Genomic DNA, 13883 nt, shown 5'->3' on the forward strand with positions numbered 1-13883 from the left:
TCATTTGGAGAACTTTGGCATCTTTGATGAAACATTTCCTCATAATCGCTCTGGGGTTTTGGTTGAGATTTTTGCTCCGTTGGTTGGGGTCGACGATGAATATTGCATCCTAGCAGTCTAGATTTGCAAGTCTGGGCGGTACAATATGGAGAGCAAGCCCGTGTAGCATCTGATGAATCCAAAGGAACAGCAGAGACGATTGCAGTTTGGCATTGCAGGAGTTGCCACCCAGGACTGGCTTGGGAACTCCAGCTCCAGATTTTTCCCTTGGGGTTTACCCCTGAAGCCTTCCCCATGAGTGGGTATAGCCGCAAGGCAGCGGAGGCTTGAGATCAGAGCTTTCCTAGATGTGTTGCCAACCACAGCTGATGAGCCCCATCTGCCTGAAGTGAGTAGTTTTAAGGCACCAGTAGCCCACCTTTGCCCCTTCTGTCAGTAGAAATGATTCTGCCAGGTTTAGTAGTTAAGCCACAAGTGAAGAACAGGAGCTGGACTTGGTTGTCAGAGGCTATTTGAGATGCACGTTATCGGGTAGTGGGAGCCTATCCCCATTACCACCCCCAGCTATAACAACCTTAAGGAACCAGATAATGAATACTAGGAGTTAGTGGTCAATATAAGATATAATATGCAGCTTCAAATAGGAACTGGTACATTTCCTTATGCTCTTGTCCAGTTAACATAACCTGAAGGCTTTGCTGAATCTACTGATTTCTGGCACTGAAGGATATCAGTAAGATTGAAGGAGTGCAGAAAAGATTTACTAGGATGTTGCTGGGTCTTCAGGAGTTCAGTTACAGGGAAAGATTGAACAGGTTAGGACTTTATTCCTTGGAGTATAGAAGAATGAGGGGGGATTTGATAGAGGTTTACAAAATTATGAGGGGTATAGACAGAGTAAATGCGAGTAGGCTCTTTCCACTTGGATTAGGAGAGGTAAATATGAGAGGACATGGCTTTAGGGTGAAAGGGGAAAGGTTTGGGGGAACGTTAGGGGGAACTTCTTCACTCAGAGTGGTGGGAGTGTGGAACGAGCTGCCATCTGATGTGGTAAATGCAGGCTCACTCTTAAGTTTTAAGAATAAATTGGATAGGTTCATGGATGGGAGAGGTCTGGAGGGTTATGGACTGGGTGCAGGTCAATGGGACTAGTGGAATAAGGTTTTGGCACAGACTAGAAGGGCCGAATGGCCTGTTTTCTGTGCTGTAGTGTTCTATGGTTCTATGTGCAGCTGTAAATAAAGAATTGCAAAATTGTAGAGAAGGGAAATAAGAGCAAGTTCTTTGAGAGAATAAGGGCCAAAAAGCTAAATAGTGCTAGCTACCAACTTGTGTACATTTTGTTGAAATTAATGGTAGCACGATAGATGTACGTTGGATGTCATTTTGATTGGTTGAAATGTCACTGGGTAATAGGGGCGTTAGCTTATCAGCATGATTGAGTGATGCTCAGGCCTGTGGATGAGCAGCACAGCAACTGGGAGTGATCACCTGTTTTGATCTTGTTGAACTGTTGATGACAACGTAATAAAGGCATTTTTTGTCTTGATCTGTGTGCTATGTGTTGCAGATACTTCTAGCTCCTGGCCCACCTATCAGTGTGTGTTGTGGCAGTTCTCTGTTCTTCCTCTCTATCCACCCCACCATCCTCCTCCCCTAAAATAAAGTACTCTAAACCCTGTATCACCCTGTCTGTCTCCTCCAAAAGCCTGGCATCTGCTAAAGCATGTTTTCTTGCTGTCATCTCTATTGTCTTTCATCTACCTTTATTTCTACCTTGTCTTTATTGTGTTGTAGTTTCATCTGGTGCATATTGTCTGGACCATTGTTGATCTTTTGGATGTAGCCCATGTTGTTTAGTTTTCTGTCTTCCTGTAGTGGGTAGCATTGGTACCTATGTTATCTGTGATGGCTAATTTTAAGAAATGATCATTTGGTATGGATGCTTCTGGCTCATTCAACTTCACTCTCTTCTAGATTCTTCTCCATCATGCTGTTGGATGTCTATTGATCCCAGTGATTTCTGTTGCTTTTATTCTGACACTTTGCAGTTTATTAATCTATATACTACTAAAACTCTCATGCTCTGTCTGTTTGTGGCCTCCAATTAGCACAAACGGTGCATTACAGCGGCACTTTTTTTGGCTCAATCGAATTAAAATGCGTTAACTTACAGAATGCAGGCAAAGTTCAGGGTTATATATTCGTATAAAATTGCTCCTTTGCAAAAATCAACAGGCTCCCTTTTAACCTAAGAGCCGATCCGCCATCATGGAAATCGGGACGCGACAGCCTGACGCATGCTCACAGCCAGCCTCAACAGCGACACCTACTGGAGCAAAAGGGCAGAGCAGCTCTATTTCAAGGGGTCACATCGGGCTAATCACCATCAGCATGTGCAGGATTGGGAGAGATCTAACCGCCACCCATCAATAAGAAATAATTAAATCTTACTGTAATGACGTACTTCGAGACACCCATAAAACCCTTTACTGCAGTCAAAGGACAGCGGTGACTATATCACGTCCATTTAGGGGAGCGCCAACCACATCATCAAGAATAATCAGCATCCTTTGTACCTTCTGTTCAGCATTAGGGTAAAAAAAAATGGTCAGCCTAATTATGCCACGTGGAAAGGGAGGGGGGACATTACGGTCAAGAGATGATGCCAGATGTCGTCAGGAAGTGGCAAGGAGAGGGAGAGAACAAGAATTGGATGAGGCCAGGGCCGCACGACTCCAGGATTAAAGAGTCAGGACAAAAAAAAAATGAGGGAAGAAGAGACAGAGGAGGAGAGGTGTGCACATCTGTAGGATCAGAGACAAACAGCAGAAGAGATGAAGAGACGGGGAATGAAAGGGCTGCATGTCTCCAGAATGACAATGAGAGGCACAAGGGTGGCAGATAAACCAGAAATGATGCCATCAAAAGTGTCCTTCGTTAAATGAGGAGCAGCCATATTTGCTTTGCTATGCATCGATCTTCTTTAATAAACTGAGGTTTTCTACTTCAGTTCCCAAAGCAAAGCGATACCAATAGCATTCAGGAAAACTAATGTTCATTCTGGTCACATCAGACTTCTCTCAAAGGGTGCCCCAACGGGTCAGCCCGTTGTCTAGTTTTTAACTCATTCTCTAAACTTCATACCAGGATGCTGCCTGGAGGAAAGAACATGTCTTATGAGGATAGGTTGAGTGAGTTGAGGCTTTTCTCTTTAGAATGAAGGAGGGTGGGAGGTTTACAAGATGAGAGGCATAGAGAGAGAGTAGCTAACTTCTTTCCCCAGGGTGGAAATGGTTAATAGCAGGGGGCATAATTTTAAGATGATTGAAGGGAAGTATAGGAGGGTATCAGAGAGGGTTTTTTTTTACTTAGAGTGGCGGGTGTCTGGAGCATGCTATCAGGGGTGGTAGAGACAGATACATTAGGGGAAGTTGGGAGATTGTGGGCCGAATGGTCTGTAGTGTGCTGTTATATTCTATGGTTTATTTTATAGTAGATCAAGTCCTTGCTGTTTTGCCTCCATGTATATCTGCCCAAGAAGTTCACTGAGGTTTGAGTATTAGCTTGGGCTCCCAATGGATTTACTCTTTAATTTTCCCCACTGATTTATTTTTGATGTGTGGTGACCATTTCTGAAGGTTTGTCCTGTGAGGTTCATTGTTACCCTAATTTGTCGTTGCTCTCATTGTGCTATTTCTTTCATTCTCATCTGGCTCAATGTGCTAATTGCTGCTGCCATGCAGTCAGCAACCCTGAAGCACTAGTCGGGAAACAATCCTGAATTATTGACCAACTTGGATGTAAGATCAATGGGAGATTGGGCATTCATTTGAACTGGCCCCAGCACATCCTTGAGTTGTTAACTCATTTCACTGTATTTTTCAACATAATGCATGGTTAATAAATCTGAATCTGAAAAATGGTACATGAAAGTCTCAGTGTGCTTCATAGAACAGTACAGCACAGGAACAGGCCTTCTGGCCTATCATACTGGTGCTGACCAGCTAATTGCATCTGCTTTCACATGTACAATATCTCTCCATTCTCTGCCTGTTCGTGTGTCTATCTAAATGCATCTTAAATCCTTGAGACTTCCAACTATATCTGGTGCTCCTGATGCGGCCTCCTCTACATTGGTGAGACTCATCATAAATTGGGGGGCTGCTTCATCAAGTGCCTCCACTCCACCTGCCAAATCAGAACTTCCTGGAGGCCAAACATTCTGATTCCTGTTCCTATTTCGATATGTTGGTCCATGGCTGCCTCTTGTGCCTCAGTCAGGAGCAACACCTTACATTCCGTTTGGGTAGCCTCCAACCTGATGCCATGAATATTGAATTCTCCTTCCAGTTTTAAAAAAAATTCCCTCACCCTCTCCTCTTCTAATTCCCATTCTGGTCTCTTACCTCTTCTCGTCTGTCTATAGTATGTGGCAAGAAGGCAGGTGTGTGAGGTTGAGTGGGATCCAGGATCAGCAATGACGGAGCAGACTCAATGGGCTGAATGGCCTAATTCTGTTCCTTTGTCTTATGGTCTAATACCTCCCTCTGGTGCCCCTCCTCCTTCCCTTTCTCCTATGGTCCACTCCCCCCTCCTATCAGATTCCTTCGTCTCCAGCCCTTTACATTTCCTACCCACCTGGCTTCACCTATCCCCTTCTAGCTATATTCCTTTCCTCCTTCCCCCTCCCCATCTTTTTATTCTGGCATCTTCCCCTTTCCTTTCCAGATCTGAGGGAGGGTCTCACCCTGAAATGGTGATTGTTTATTCATTTCCACAGATGCTGCCTGACCTGCTGAGTTCCTCCTGTATTTTGTGTGTGTTGTGCTCTAGTTTGTTCAGTTTGCTTTGAGAATGTTGACTATTTTCACTTACACAACTCTACCTTTAATAAATGGAAAACAATGCCGGTTTTGACATGTGATTTGTGTTTGGGGTGTCATAGTTGCTTTGGTAAACAGGAGAATTTTGATGTCTGCTCAGCACCATGTAAGGATGTGAGGTTTCCAAAGTGTGCTAAGGTTTGTGTTACCTTGGATCCCAAGGGAACTGTTCCTCTCTGTTTTTATGTATACTTTGCAAGCAACCTGTCTCTCTTTTATTGTGGTCGTAAGTCTCTTGTTGCAACTGCATTGAATGCATTGCAGTCTTTTTTTGTCTTTTGTGTTTGGTGCATCTTTTTAATTTGTCCAGACCTGCCCACTGTTAACAGGCGTGTGTTTGCTTTTCTCTCTGGATTCCACACCCCCAAGACAATAGGTTCCTTTATTTTGTGTTGGCAGGTAGAATTGAGTGGGATAATATTTCAGTTGAAGGAATAGTAATGGAAATCAGAGTTGCTCATAACTCAGCCCAGGGCTCTTTGACAAACTTCCTACTTAGCTATGAGATTTCAGAATTAGTACCTTCTTCCCAAATTCTGACTTGTTGGCCCCATCTGCCACGGTGGATCTACCAATGGCAACAACCCTTTCCCTGGAGTCTGACCTGCCCCTGCACAGAATGAACTGTGGCTTTGGCTCCATTTTCCATTGTCAACTATAACAAATCCCTCTTCAAAATCACTGTGGCATTACTCTTATCAGTCATGGTGCAGGGATTGGGTTTGAATTCGATGGTCAAGACGCATTTCCTTATAAACACACCAGATGCTGCAGAGCGGTCAGAACCAGGTTTATTATCACTGTTACGTACCCCGTAACTGGGTTGCCAAACCAGCAGAAATGGATCACTCAGTTGGAGTCTGGAGTACTAGAACTAAGAAAGTTTTATTAAAGAAACAAGCAACACAGTAATCGAAAGGATAATAAATGCAACAATTCAACAATGATAACCACACATGTGCACAGAATTAAGATAACAGCATCAATCAAGCTCTATCGTTGTCTAGGGGTTAAATGACCAATTTCAAAATGACTCAAAGTTCAGTCCAGTTTGTAGTTCAGTTCGCAGTAATCGTTGCCATGGCGATGGACAAGGTGGGGGAAGAGAGACAGAATAGGAACAACTGATCATTCAGAACACTGCTTCACTCACAGACCAGCAAGATGGCTCACAGACCAGCGAGATGGCTCACAAACAGCTTTTGGGCAGGTCCTTGGTGATGTCACCTGAGGTCACCGACTGTGACCCCTCCTCCAGATGCGGTCGATCCTCTGCAGTGAACCCGGCACCCAGGCAAGGGCGGACACACACCGGGTTCCCGCTGATCGTACCTTTCCACCCTTGTCGTTGTCTGACACTTCTCACCCACTCGTGAGAGGCGCACCGCTTCCAGGGTCTCGTTACCTCGGGTGGCGTGTGTGTCTGTCTTAGCGAACCTGTCCCTTTTTATCCCCCTGCTGGGGTATCGCCTGTCCATCACTTCAAACAGTTCAGGGTTCAAAGGGGGGAGCCGCTCCAGACAGCTCTTCCTCCCACATCCCTTCATTACACATCTCCAGACGCTGCTCCATTGTTCCTTATCTCTCCTTCCCCTGAGGGCAGGTGGCAGACCAACTGCTGATGCCACTGATGCTAGCCCAGGCCAGCAAACATCTTAATTTTATGTGTATTCTCGTAACACTTCCCCCCTTTAAGGATTTTTACCGGGAGGTAAAAATTACAAACATGACTACATTATCTGATACATACACAATATACATCTTTAACAGTTATTTAGCTAATACAGAGAATTTGAAATTGTCAACACCTTGACAGACAGTCATCACATTTTCTGTTCCTTTTACACGTGTTATTAATAATCCCTTAGACCAGGCTCCAACTCAGCAAACTTCATAGTGGCCAAAAACACTGATGAATTGCGACCAATGTAACCTCTCATTTGGTTTTGTCCCGGACCACAACAACAAGGGTCGTCCCATTCCGACTCAATTTTCCCTCGCAAGGGCTTAGTAGGAGGGGGACGGGTATTGACCGCAGAGTTATTGCAAAACTTCCTGCAGTACCCCACCATCTCCAAAAGCCTTCTGAGGGCCCTCTTGTCTGTCGGGGTTGGGAGGTCAGCGATAGCCTGCACTGTAGCTTGCATCACTGCCAGCTGCCCCTGTGTCACCACAATTCCCAGGTAAGTGACATTCGTGTGGCCGAATTCATTTTTTCCAAGGTTCACTATCAAGCTGGCTTCAGACAGCCGTGTTAAATTGCCAATACACACCTCTGTGTTCATCAGCCCTTTAGTCACTGAATTACTCAAAAAATATGGGTGTTGTTTACTTGGCCGCCCTATTGTAACCACAATCACCCAACGTCCCAGTTCTTTGCATTTCCTCGGGACAATCAAACACATGGGTGCGAGTCGTTTAATTACTCCTTCGGGGATTAAGGGAGAGACCTTATCAGTAGACCTGGCCAAAACAATAGCCTTCTCCCATCTGACCGATCCCATCCTAATCTTTTCAAAATGGTTTTTTCCTCTTAGCAGGGGGCCCCTAGCTTCATTGATTTCCACGCTAACACCGACTAGGTTTGTTAGCATATCAAAAGCCGGTGACCGTCTCAGTTCGCGTCGGTCATGATCAATAACATTTTTCCCCCTGGGCAGCCGGTAACTCTCTTTCATGATTCCACCAACTGTTTCCTCCAGCACCGCAAAATGTCCACCGGGGGGTACCTCGTGGGCCATGTTAAAAACCTCATCCCCATAACTCTTTTGCACCACCCCCCACTCCTCATCTGCGGATGCTGTACTTGATTTCCCTTTCTTCCTTAGCACCTCCTTATCCGCACAATAGCTTGTCAAGGCTGTGTCAGAGAGAGCGGTCTCGGCCAAAACCATCAGCCCCTCGTCTCGCTCCTGCGTCTGCACAAATTCTTTCCTGGCTACTGCTACGTCCGTCCCAGCTCCCTCACTACCTCTTATCTCACTACACCCTGTCTCATACAAGGTTGGCAGAAATGTTTCAGCCAAATTCACCATCGCGGGCGGGGCCTCCATGCTGGCAGGCTGACCCGTCAATCTCACGACTGGGAACACGATTCCTCCGGCGATGTCATTACCGAGCAAGACTTCCACGTCTTTCATCGGTAATTCGGACCTCACCCCGATCGTGACTAGTCCAGAGACCAGGTTGCTCTGTAAATGTATCTGGTGCAAAGGGACTGACTCTGTCCCTTCCCCAACACCTTTGACCTCTACCTCCCCAGTCTGGGTCTCTGAGCTAAACTCTAATACACTCTTCAGTATTAGTGACTGACACGCTCCCGTGTCTCTCCAGATCCGTACTGGAACTGGTTTTAACCTCTCCTTCACTGACACCAGTCCGGCCGAGATAAACCTCTCGCGCCCTTCCTGGACTTTTTCAGACCTGTCCTTCCCTAGCGGTTCGCTTAACAGCTCAATACAGCCATTCAAAATTTCCGCTTTTCCTTTCCCCGTCTCCTTCCTTGGGGCAAAGCACCTGGACGCAAAGTGTCCGACTTTCCCACAATTATAACAGACGACCCCAGGAGACTTCCTACCAGACTGCTCCCGGTCTACCTTATCCTTTTCACTAGTCCCCGGCTTACTTTCTGACTTTTCCGGCGGACTCTCCCCGCCGTCCTGACTACCCTTCTGGTAGCCTTTACTCGGGGCAACCTTCATTTTATGCGTCAACGCATACTCATCCGCTAACTTAGCAGTTGCGGCTAACGTGGCTGCCTCTTTCTCATCGAGGTAGGGTCTCATACCCTCAGGGACACAACCTTTAAACTGCTCAATCAGAATCAGCTGCAGCAGTCTGTCATAATCCCCCTCTACCCCTTTCGAGGCGCACCAACGCTCACAATATGTTTGCATCTCGCGAGCAAACTCCAAATACGTGCGGTCCCACCGCTTCCTCGCATTCCGGAACCTCTGCCGGTATGCCTCCGGGACCAACTCATAAATCCTGAGGATGGCCTCCTTCACCACCTCATACTTCTGGGCATCTTCCGCGGATAAAGCGGAGTAAGCTTGTTGGGCCTTCCCTTTCAGTACACTCTGAAGTAAGACAACCCACTTATCCCTCGGCCATTCCTGACTTATGGCCACTTTTTCGAAATGGAGAAAGTACCGATCCACATCGGTATCGTCAAATGGGGGAACCAGCCTAACCTCCTGGGTCGCCCGGAACCCTCCACCTTGGTTCGGCACGAGCCCCTGCTCGGCCCTTATCTTTAACTTCTCCAGCTCAAATTCCCTTTCCCTCTGTTTCTCCTCTCTCTCCAACTGTCTGTCCCTCTCTCTCTCTTCTCTCTCCAACTGTCTGTCCCTCTCTCTCTCTTCTCTCTCCAACTGTCTTTCTCTCTCTTGCCTTTCTACCTCTTTCTCTTTCTCCTGCCTTTCTAACTCTCTCTCTTTCTCCTGCCTTTCTAACTGCCGTACCCGGAACTCGTGCTCGAGTCTCAGTTTTTCAAGCTGTACCTGTACTGCGTCTCCAGCAGGTTTTTCAATAGACACCTCCCCCAGCTCACCTTGGGGAAACACACCTTTAGATACATAGTGCTCTACAATAGCTCTGTGTATCTCCTCTCTCCTCATTGTCGACTTCACCCTAGCAAGATTCACCCGTTTGGCCACAGCTATCAATTCCGATTTCCTGGCATCCTCTAATGCCTCCAAGGTCGGCGCCTTTATAAATTCCTCAACCTCCATTTCTGCTGTTTGTCTTTTCTTTCTTTCGGGAATTTTAACCCAATCAATTTACTCCGTCCCAAATTTAGCGTTCAAAATCGCGGACGAGAACCCCACTTATGTTACGTACCCCGTAACTGGGTTGCCAAACCAGCAGAAATGGATCACTCAGTTGGAGTCTGGAGTACTAGAACTAAGAAAGTTTTATTAAAGAAACAAGCAACACAGTAATCGAAAGGATAATAAATGCAACAATTCAACAATGATAACCACACATGTGCACAGAATTAAGATAACAGCATCAATCAAGCTCTATCGTTGTCTAGGGGTTAAATGACCAATTTCAAAATGACTCAAAGTTCAGTCCAGTTTGTAGTTCAGTTCGCAGTAATCGTTGCCATGGCGATGGACAAGGTGGGGGAAGAGAGACAGAATAGGAACAACTGATCATTCAGAACACTGCTTCACTCACAGACCAGCAAGATGGCTCACAGACCAGCGAGATGGCTCACAAACAGCTTTTGGGCAGGTCCTTGGTGATGTCACCTGAGGTCACCGACTGTGACCCCTCCTCCAGATGCGGTCGATCCTCTGCAGTGAACCCGGCACCCAGGCAAGGGCGGACACACACCGGGTTCCCGCTGATCGTACCTTTCCACCCTTGTCGTTGTCTGACACTTCTCACCCACTCGTGAGAGGCGCACCGCTTCCAGGGTCTCGTTACCTCGGGTGGCGTGTGTGTCTGTCTTAGCGAACCTGTCCCTTTTTATCCCCCTGCTGGGGTATCGCCTGTCCATCACTTCAAACAGTTCAGGGTTCAAAGGGGGGAGCCGCTCCAGACAGCTCTTCCTCCCACATCCCTTCATTACACATCTCCAGACGCTGCTCCATTGTTCCTTATCTCTCCTTCCCCTGAGGGCAGGTGGCAGACCAACTGCTGATGCCACTGATGCTAGCCCAGGCCAGCAAACATCTTAATTTTATGTGTATTCTCGTAACATCACTAACGTGAATTTTTTTTGTTCAGTGGCAGTAAAATACATTAACTTATAAGTATATATTATATAAAATTGTATCTTAAATTATTTTTGTTTTAGATATAAATATTTTAATATGTACAGCAAAAATAATGAGGTAATGTGCATGGGTTCATTGTCCGTTCAGAAATCTGATGGCAGAGGGGAAGAAGCTGTTCCTAAAACATTGTGCGTCTTCAGGCTCTTGTATCTCCTCTTTGGTAGTAATGAGAAAAGGGCATGTCCTCGATGATGGAGGTCCTTAGTGATGGATGCCAACTTATTGAGACATCACCTTTTGAGAACTTCCTTGATGGAGAGGCAGATGAAGCTGACTTTACAACTCTCTGCAGCTTTGTGTGACCCTGTGCATTGGCTCCTCCATGCCAGACAGTGATGCAACCAGTCAACCAGTTCTCCATGGTACATCTGTAGAAGTTTGCTAGAGTCTTTGGTGACATACCAGATCTCCTCAAATTTATAATGAAATATAGCCACTGGCATGCCTTATTTGTAATTACATCAATATATTGGGCCCTAGATAGATCTTCAGGGATGTTGACACCCGGGGTGAAACTGTTCACCCTTTCCACTGCTGAGAATCCAGAGCAACACACACAAAATGCTGGAAGAATTCAGTAGGTCAGACAGCATCTATGGAGGAGAATAAGCAGTTGACATTTTGAGCCAAGATCCTTCATCGGGACTAGAGAGGAGGGGAGAAAAAGCCAGAATAGGAATGTGGGAGGAGAGGGAGGAGTACAATCTGGCGGGTGATAGGTGAGAACAGGTGAGGGGAAAGACGGGTAGATAAGTTCCCTTATCTTTGTCCAAATACCTAATGTACAGAGGCTATTTTAATTCATTTGTAGTAATGAGTGTCAACATTGACATCAGAGATTTAACAGCAATTTGTAGGTAAAAGTGTTATGAAATTGCACAATTACACAACCATAGGACTTCTGGATGGGCTTGTCTCAGTGCGGAACGCACTCCACAGTTGTGGACACGGTTTGGGATTCTGCAGTTCATATTCCTTACATTTTTGGATTTTTTTTTTACTATTTGTGTGATTTGATCAGGGTGCTTCAGCTTGAACTAACTGTAGCAATCGGCACAGCATGGAGGACTCATTTTTGGGAACTGGGGCTCATGTTATTTGTTTACTTTTTATTTACATGATTTTTTTTAACGACATTGGGTATTTGATGGTCTTGTGTGGGATTTTTCTTTGAATAGGTTGACGTGTTTTTTGTGTTGCCTGCAAGAAGATGAATCTCAGTGTTCTATATTGTACTTTAAACTATGAGTGACCAAATGTATCTCATTCACCCTGCTGGTAGGAACCCTTGTTTTACCTGCTGCTTGTTAATACTTCTTCAAATTCCTCCTCTAGATTAATGGTGACCATCTCATTTGAGACTACTTCCTTGAATGTTAGCATCATCCTTATTCCTAATTGAACCTTCCTTTGATTTTTGAAGACACTTTTTGTGTCACCCTACCCTTTGCAAGGAAAAGGAAGAGGCCATTCACTCTCTGGGGTTTGGTTGGCCACTCAGCACATCATGATTCAGACTTATTTATCATGTGTACATGGAAACATACAGTGAAATGTGTAGTTTGCATTAACCATCAGTACAATCTAAGAATGTGCTAGGGCAGCCCACAAGTGTCACCATACATTCCATCACCAACATAGCATGTCCACAAGGCTCAGCAGAACAACACAGCACAACAAACCAGTTTTCTCTCTCCCTCCCAACCACACCTCCAGTTGGATAATGCTTAATCTAGAGCCTAATTCCTAGTTAACCTGACATTATATCCCTTAATACAATGACGGCAAAAATATAGCGTTAAAATTGACTCTGCCACTTGTATAAAGGCTTTCTTTATTTCTATCATCATTTTCCTGTTTTCTAGCCTAATTTGAGATTTTAGAAAATAAATACTTCCAGCCCGGTCAGTCTTTCAGGGCTGGTGGGAGAGGAAGATATCTTAGAGACATTTAAGAGGCTCTTAGGTAAGCACTTGGATGATAGAAAAATGGAAGGCTATGTAGGAGGGAAGAATTAGATTGATCTTGGAGTCTATTAAAGGGTTGGCACAATATAGTGGGCTGAAGGGCCTGTATTGCGCTGTACTGTTCTATGTTCTCCTTCACTGCCTCTTATCGTACCTGCTTCCTGTTTCCATTACCACCTTCAGCAGCCTGTTCCAGGGACTCAGCACTCTATATTTAATTTTTTAAAATGTAACTTGCCCCTTTAATTTTCCCTCTCCCACCTTAGAACTATGCTCCCAGGTATTCAGAATCAGTTTTATTATCACGGACAAGTGTCGTGAAAATTGTTTTGTGTCAGCAGAACAGTGCAATACATTAAAAATTACTAAAAGTTACAGTAAGACATATATAAATGTGCAATAAGTGAGGTAGTGTTCATTGTCCATTCAGAAATCTGATGGCAGAGGAAAGGAAGCTGGTTCTAAAATGTTGAGTTTGTGTCGTCAGGGTGCTGTAACTCCTGCCCGATGGTAGTAGTGCGAAGTAAGTGTGGCCTGGATGGTGGGGCTCCTTGATTAATGCTGCTCTCTTTTGACAGCACTGCTTGTAGGTGTGTTCGAAGTGTTATAGAATGATCTGGATGGTAGGTAAACTGTGTTTTTGTCAGTTGGCATTTCTATGTAATAATAACTTCTGTTTTTACAGCCATAAACATGTCAAAGGCTGAACTGGTTGAGAAGGCAAAGTTTGCTGAGCAGGCGGAGCGCTACGATGACATGGCGGCCGCGATGAAGGCCGTCGCTGAGAAGGGTGACGAGCTCTCGAACGAGGAGCGGAACCTGCTCTCTGTCGCTTACAAGAACGTGGTTGGGACCCGTCGTTCGTCCTGGCGAGTCATCTCTAGCATCGAGCAGAAGAATGATAATGAAAATAAGATACAGATGGTACAATCTTACCGAGAGAAGATTGAGAAGGAGCTTCAGGATATCTGCAATGATGTTCTGGTAAAGCTTTGTGCTTGTCACGAGATTGATGGCTTGTAGAGGCAGCTGAATTTTTGTGTTTCTACTCTTCCTCTGTGTAAATATCCCATTCAAGGCTGGACAAATCTTGTCCTCTAATGGCAGGTAACCAGGGAATTATTATAATAAATTATTCATAAAGCACATTTTACACAGACAATGTCGTTCTAAGTTCTTTACAATGGGATAAAGTGCAAACAAGTTAGTTAAAAACAAGGTTAATTTGGTTTTGAGGTGGC

General features: G+C 45.2%; 1 protein-coding gene across 4 annotated transcripts in view; it reads left to right on the forward strand.

The window, feature by feature from the left end:
* LOC134342644 (14-3-3 protein beta/alpha-1-like) overlaps nt 1-13883 on the forward strand; it is a 40236-nt gene that overhangs the window by 8782 nt on the left and 17571 nt on the right. For all 4 annotated transcript variants that reach the window (XM_063041013.1, XM_063041011.1, XM_063041012.1 and 1 more), the window contains exon 2: nt 13328-13626. In XM_063041013.1, the coding sequence (XP_062897083.1) occupies nt 13336-13626 (291 nt within the window). In that variant the 5' untranslated portion in view covers nt 13328-13335. The remainder of the gene's footprint in view (nt 1-13327; nt 13627-13883) is intronic.

Source organism: Mobula hypostoma, chromosome 2, assembly GCF_963921235.1.
Source record: "Mobula hypostoma chromosome 2, sMobHyp1.1, whole genome shotgun sequence".
Classification (NCBI taxonomy): Eukaryota; Metazoa; Chordata; class Chondrichthyes; order Myliobatiformes; family Myliobatidae; genus Mobula; species Mobula hypostoma.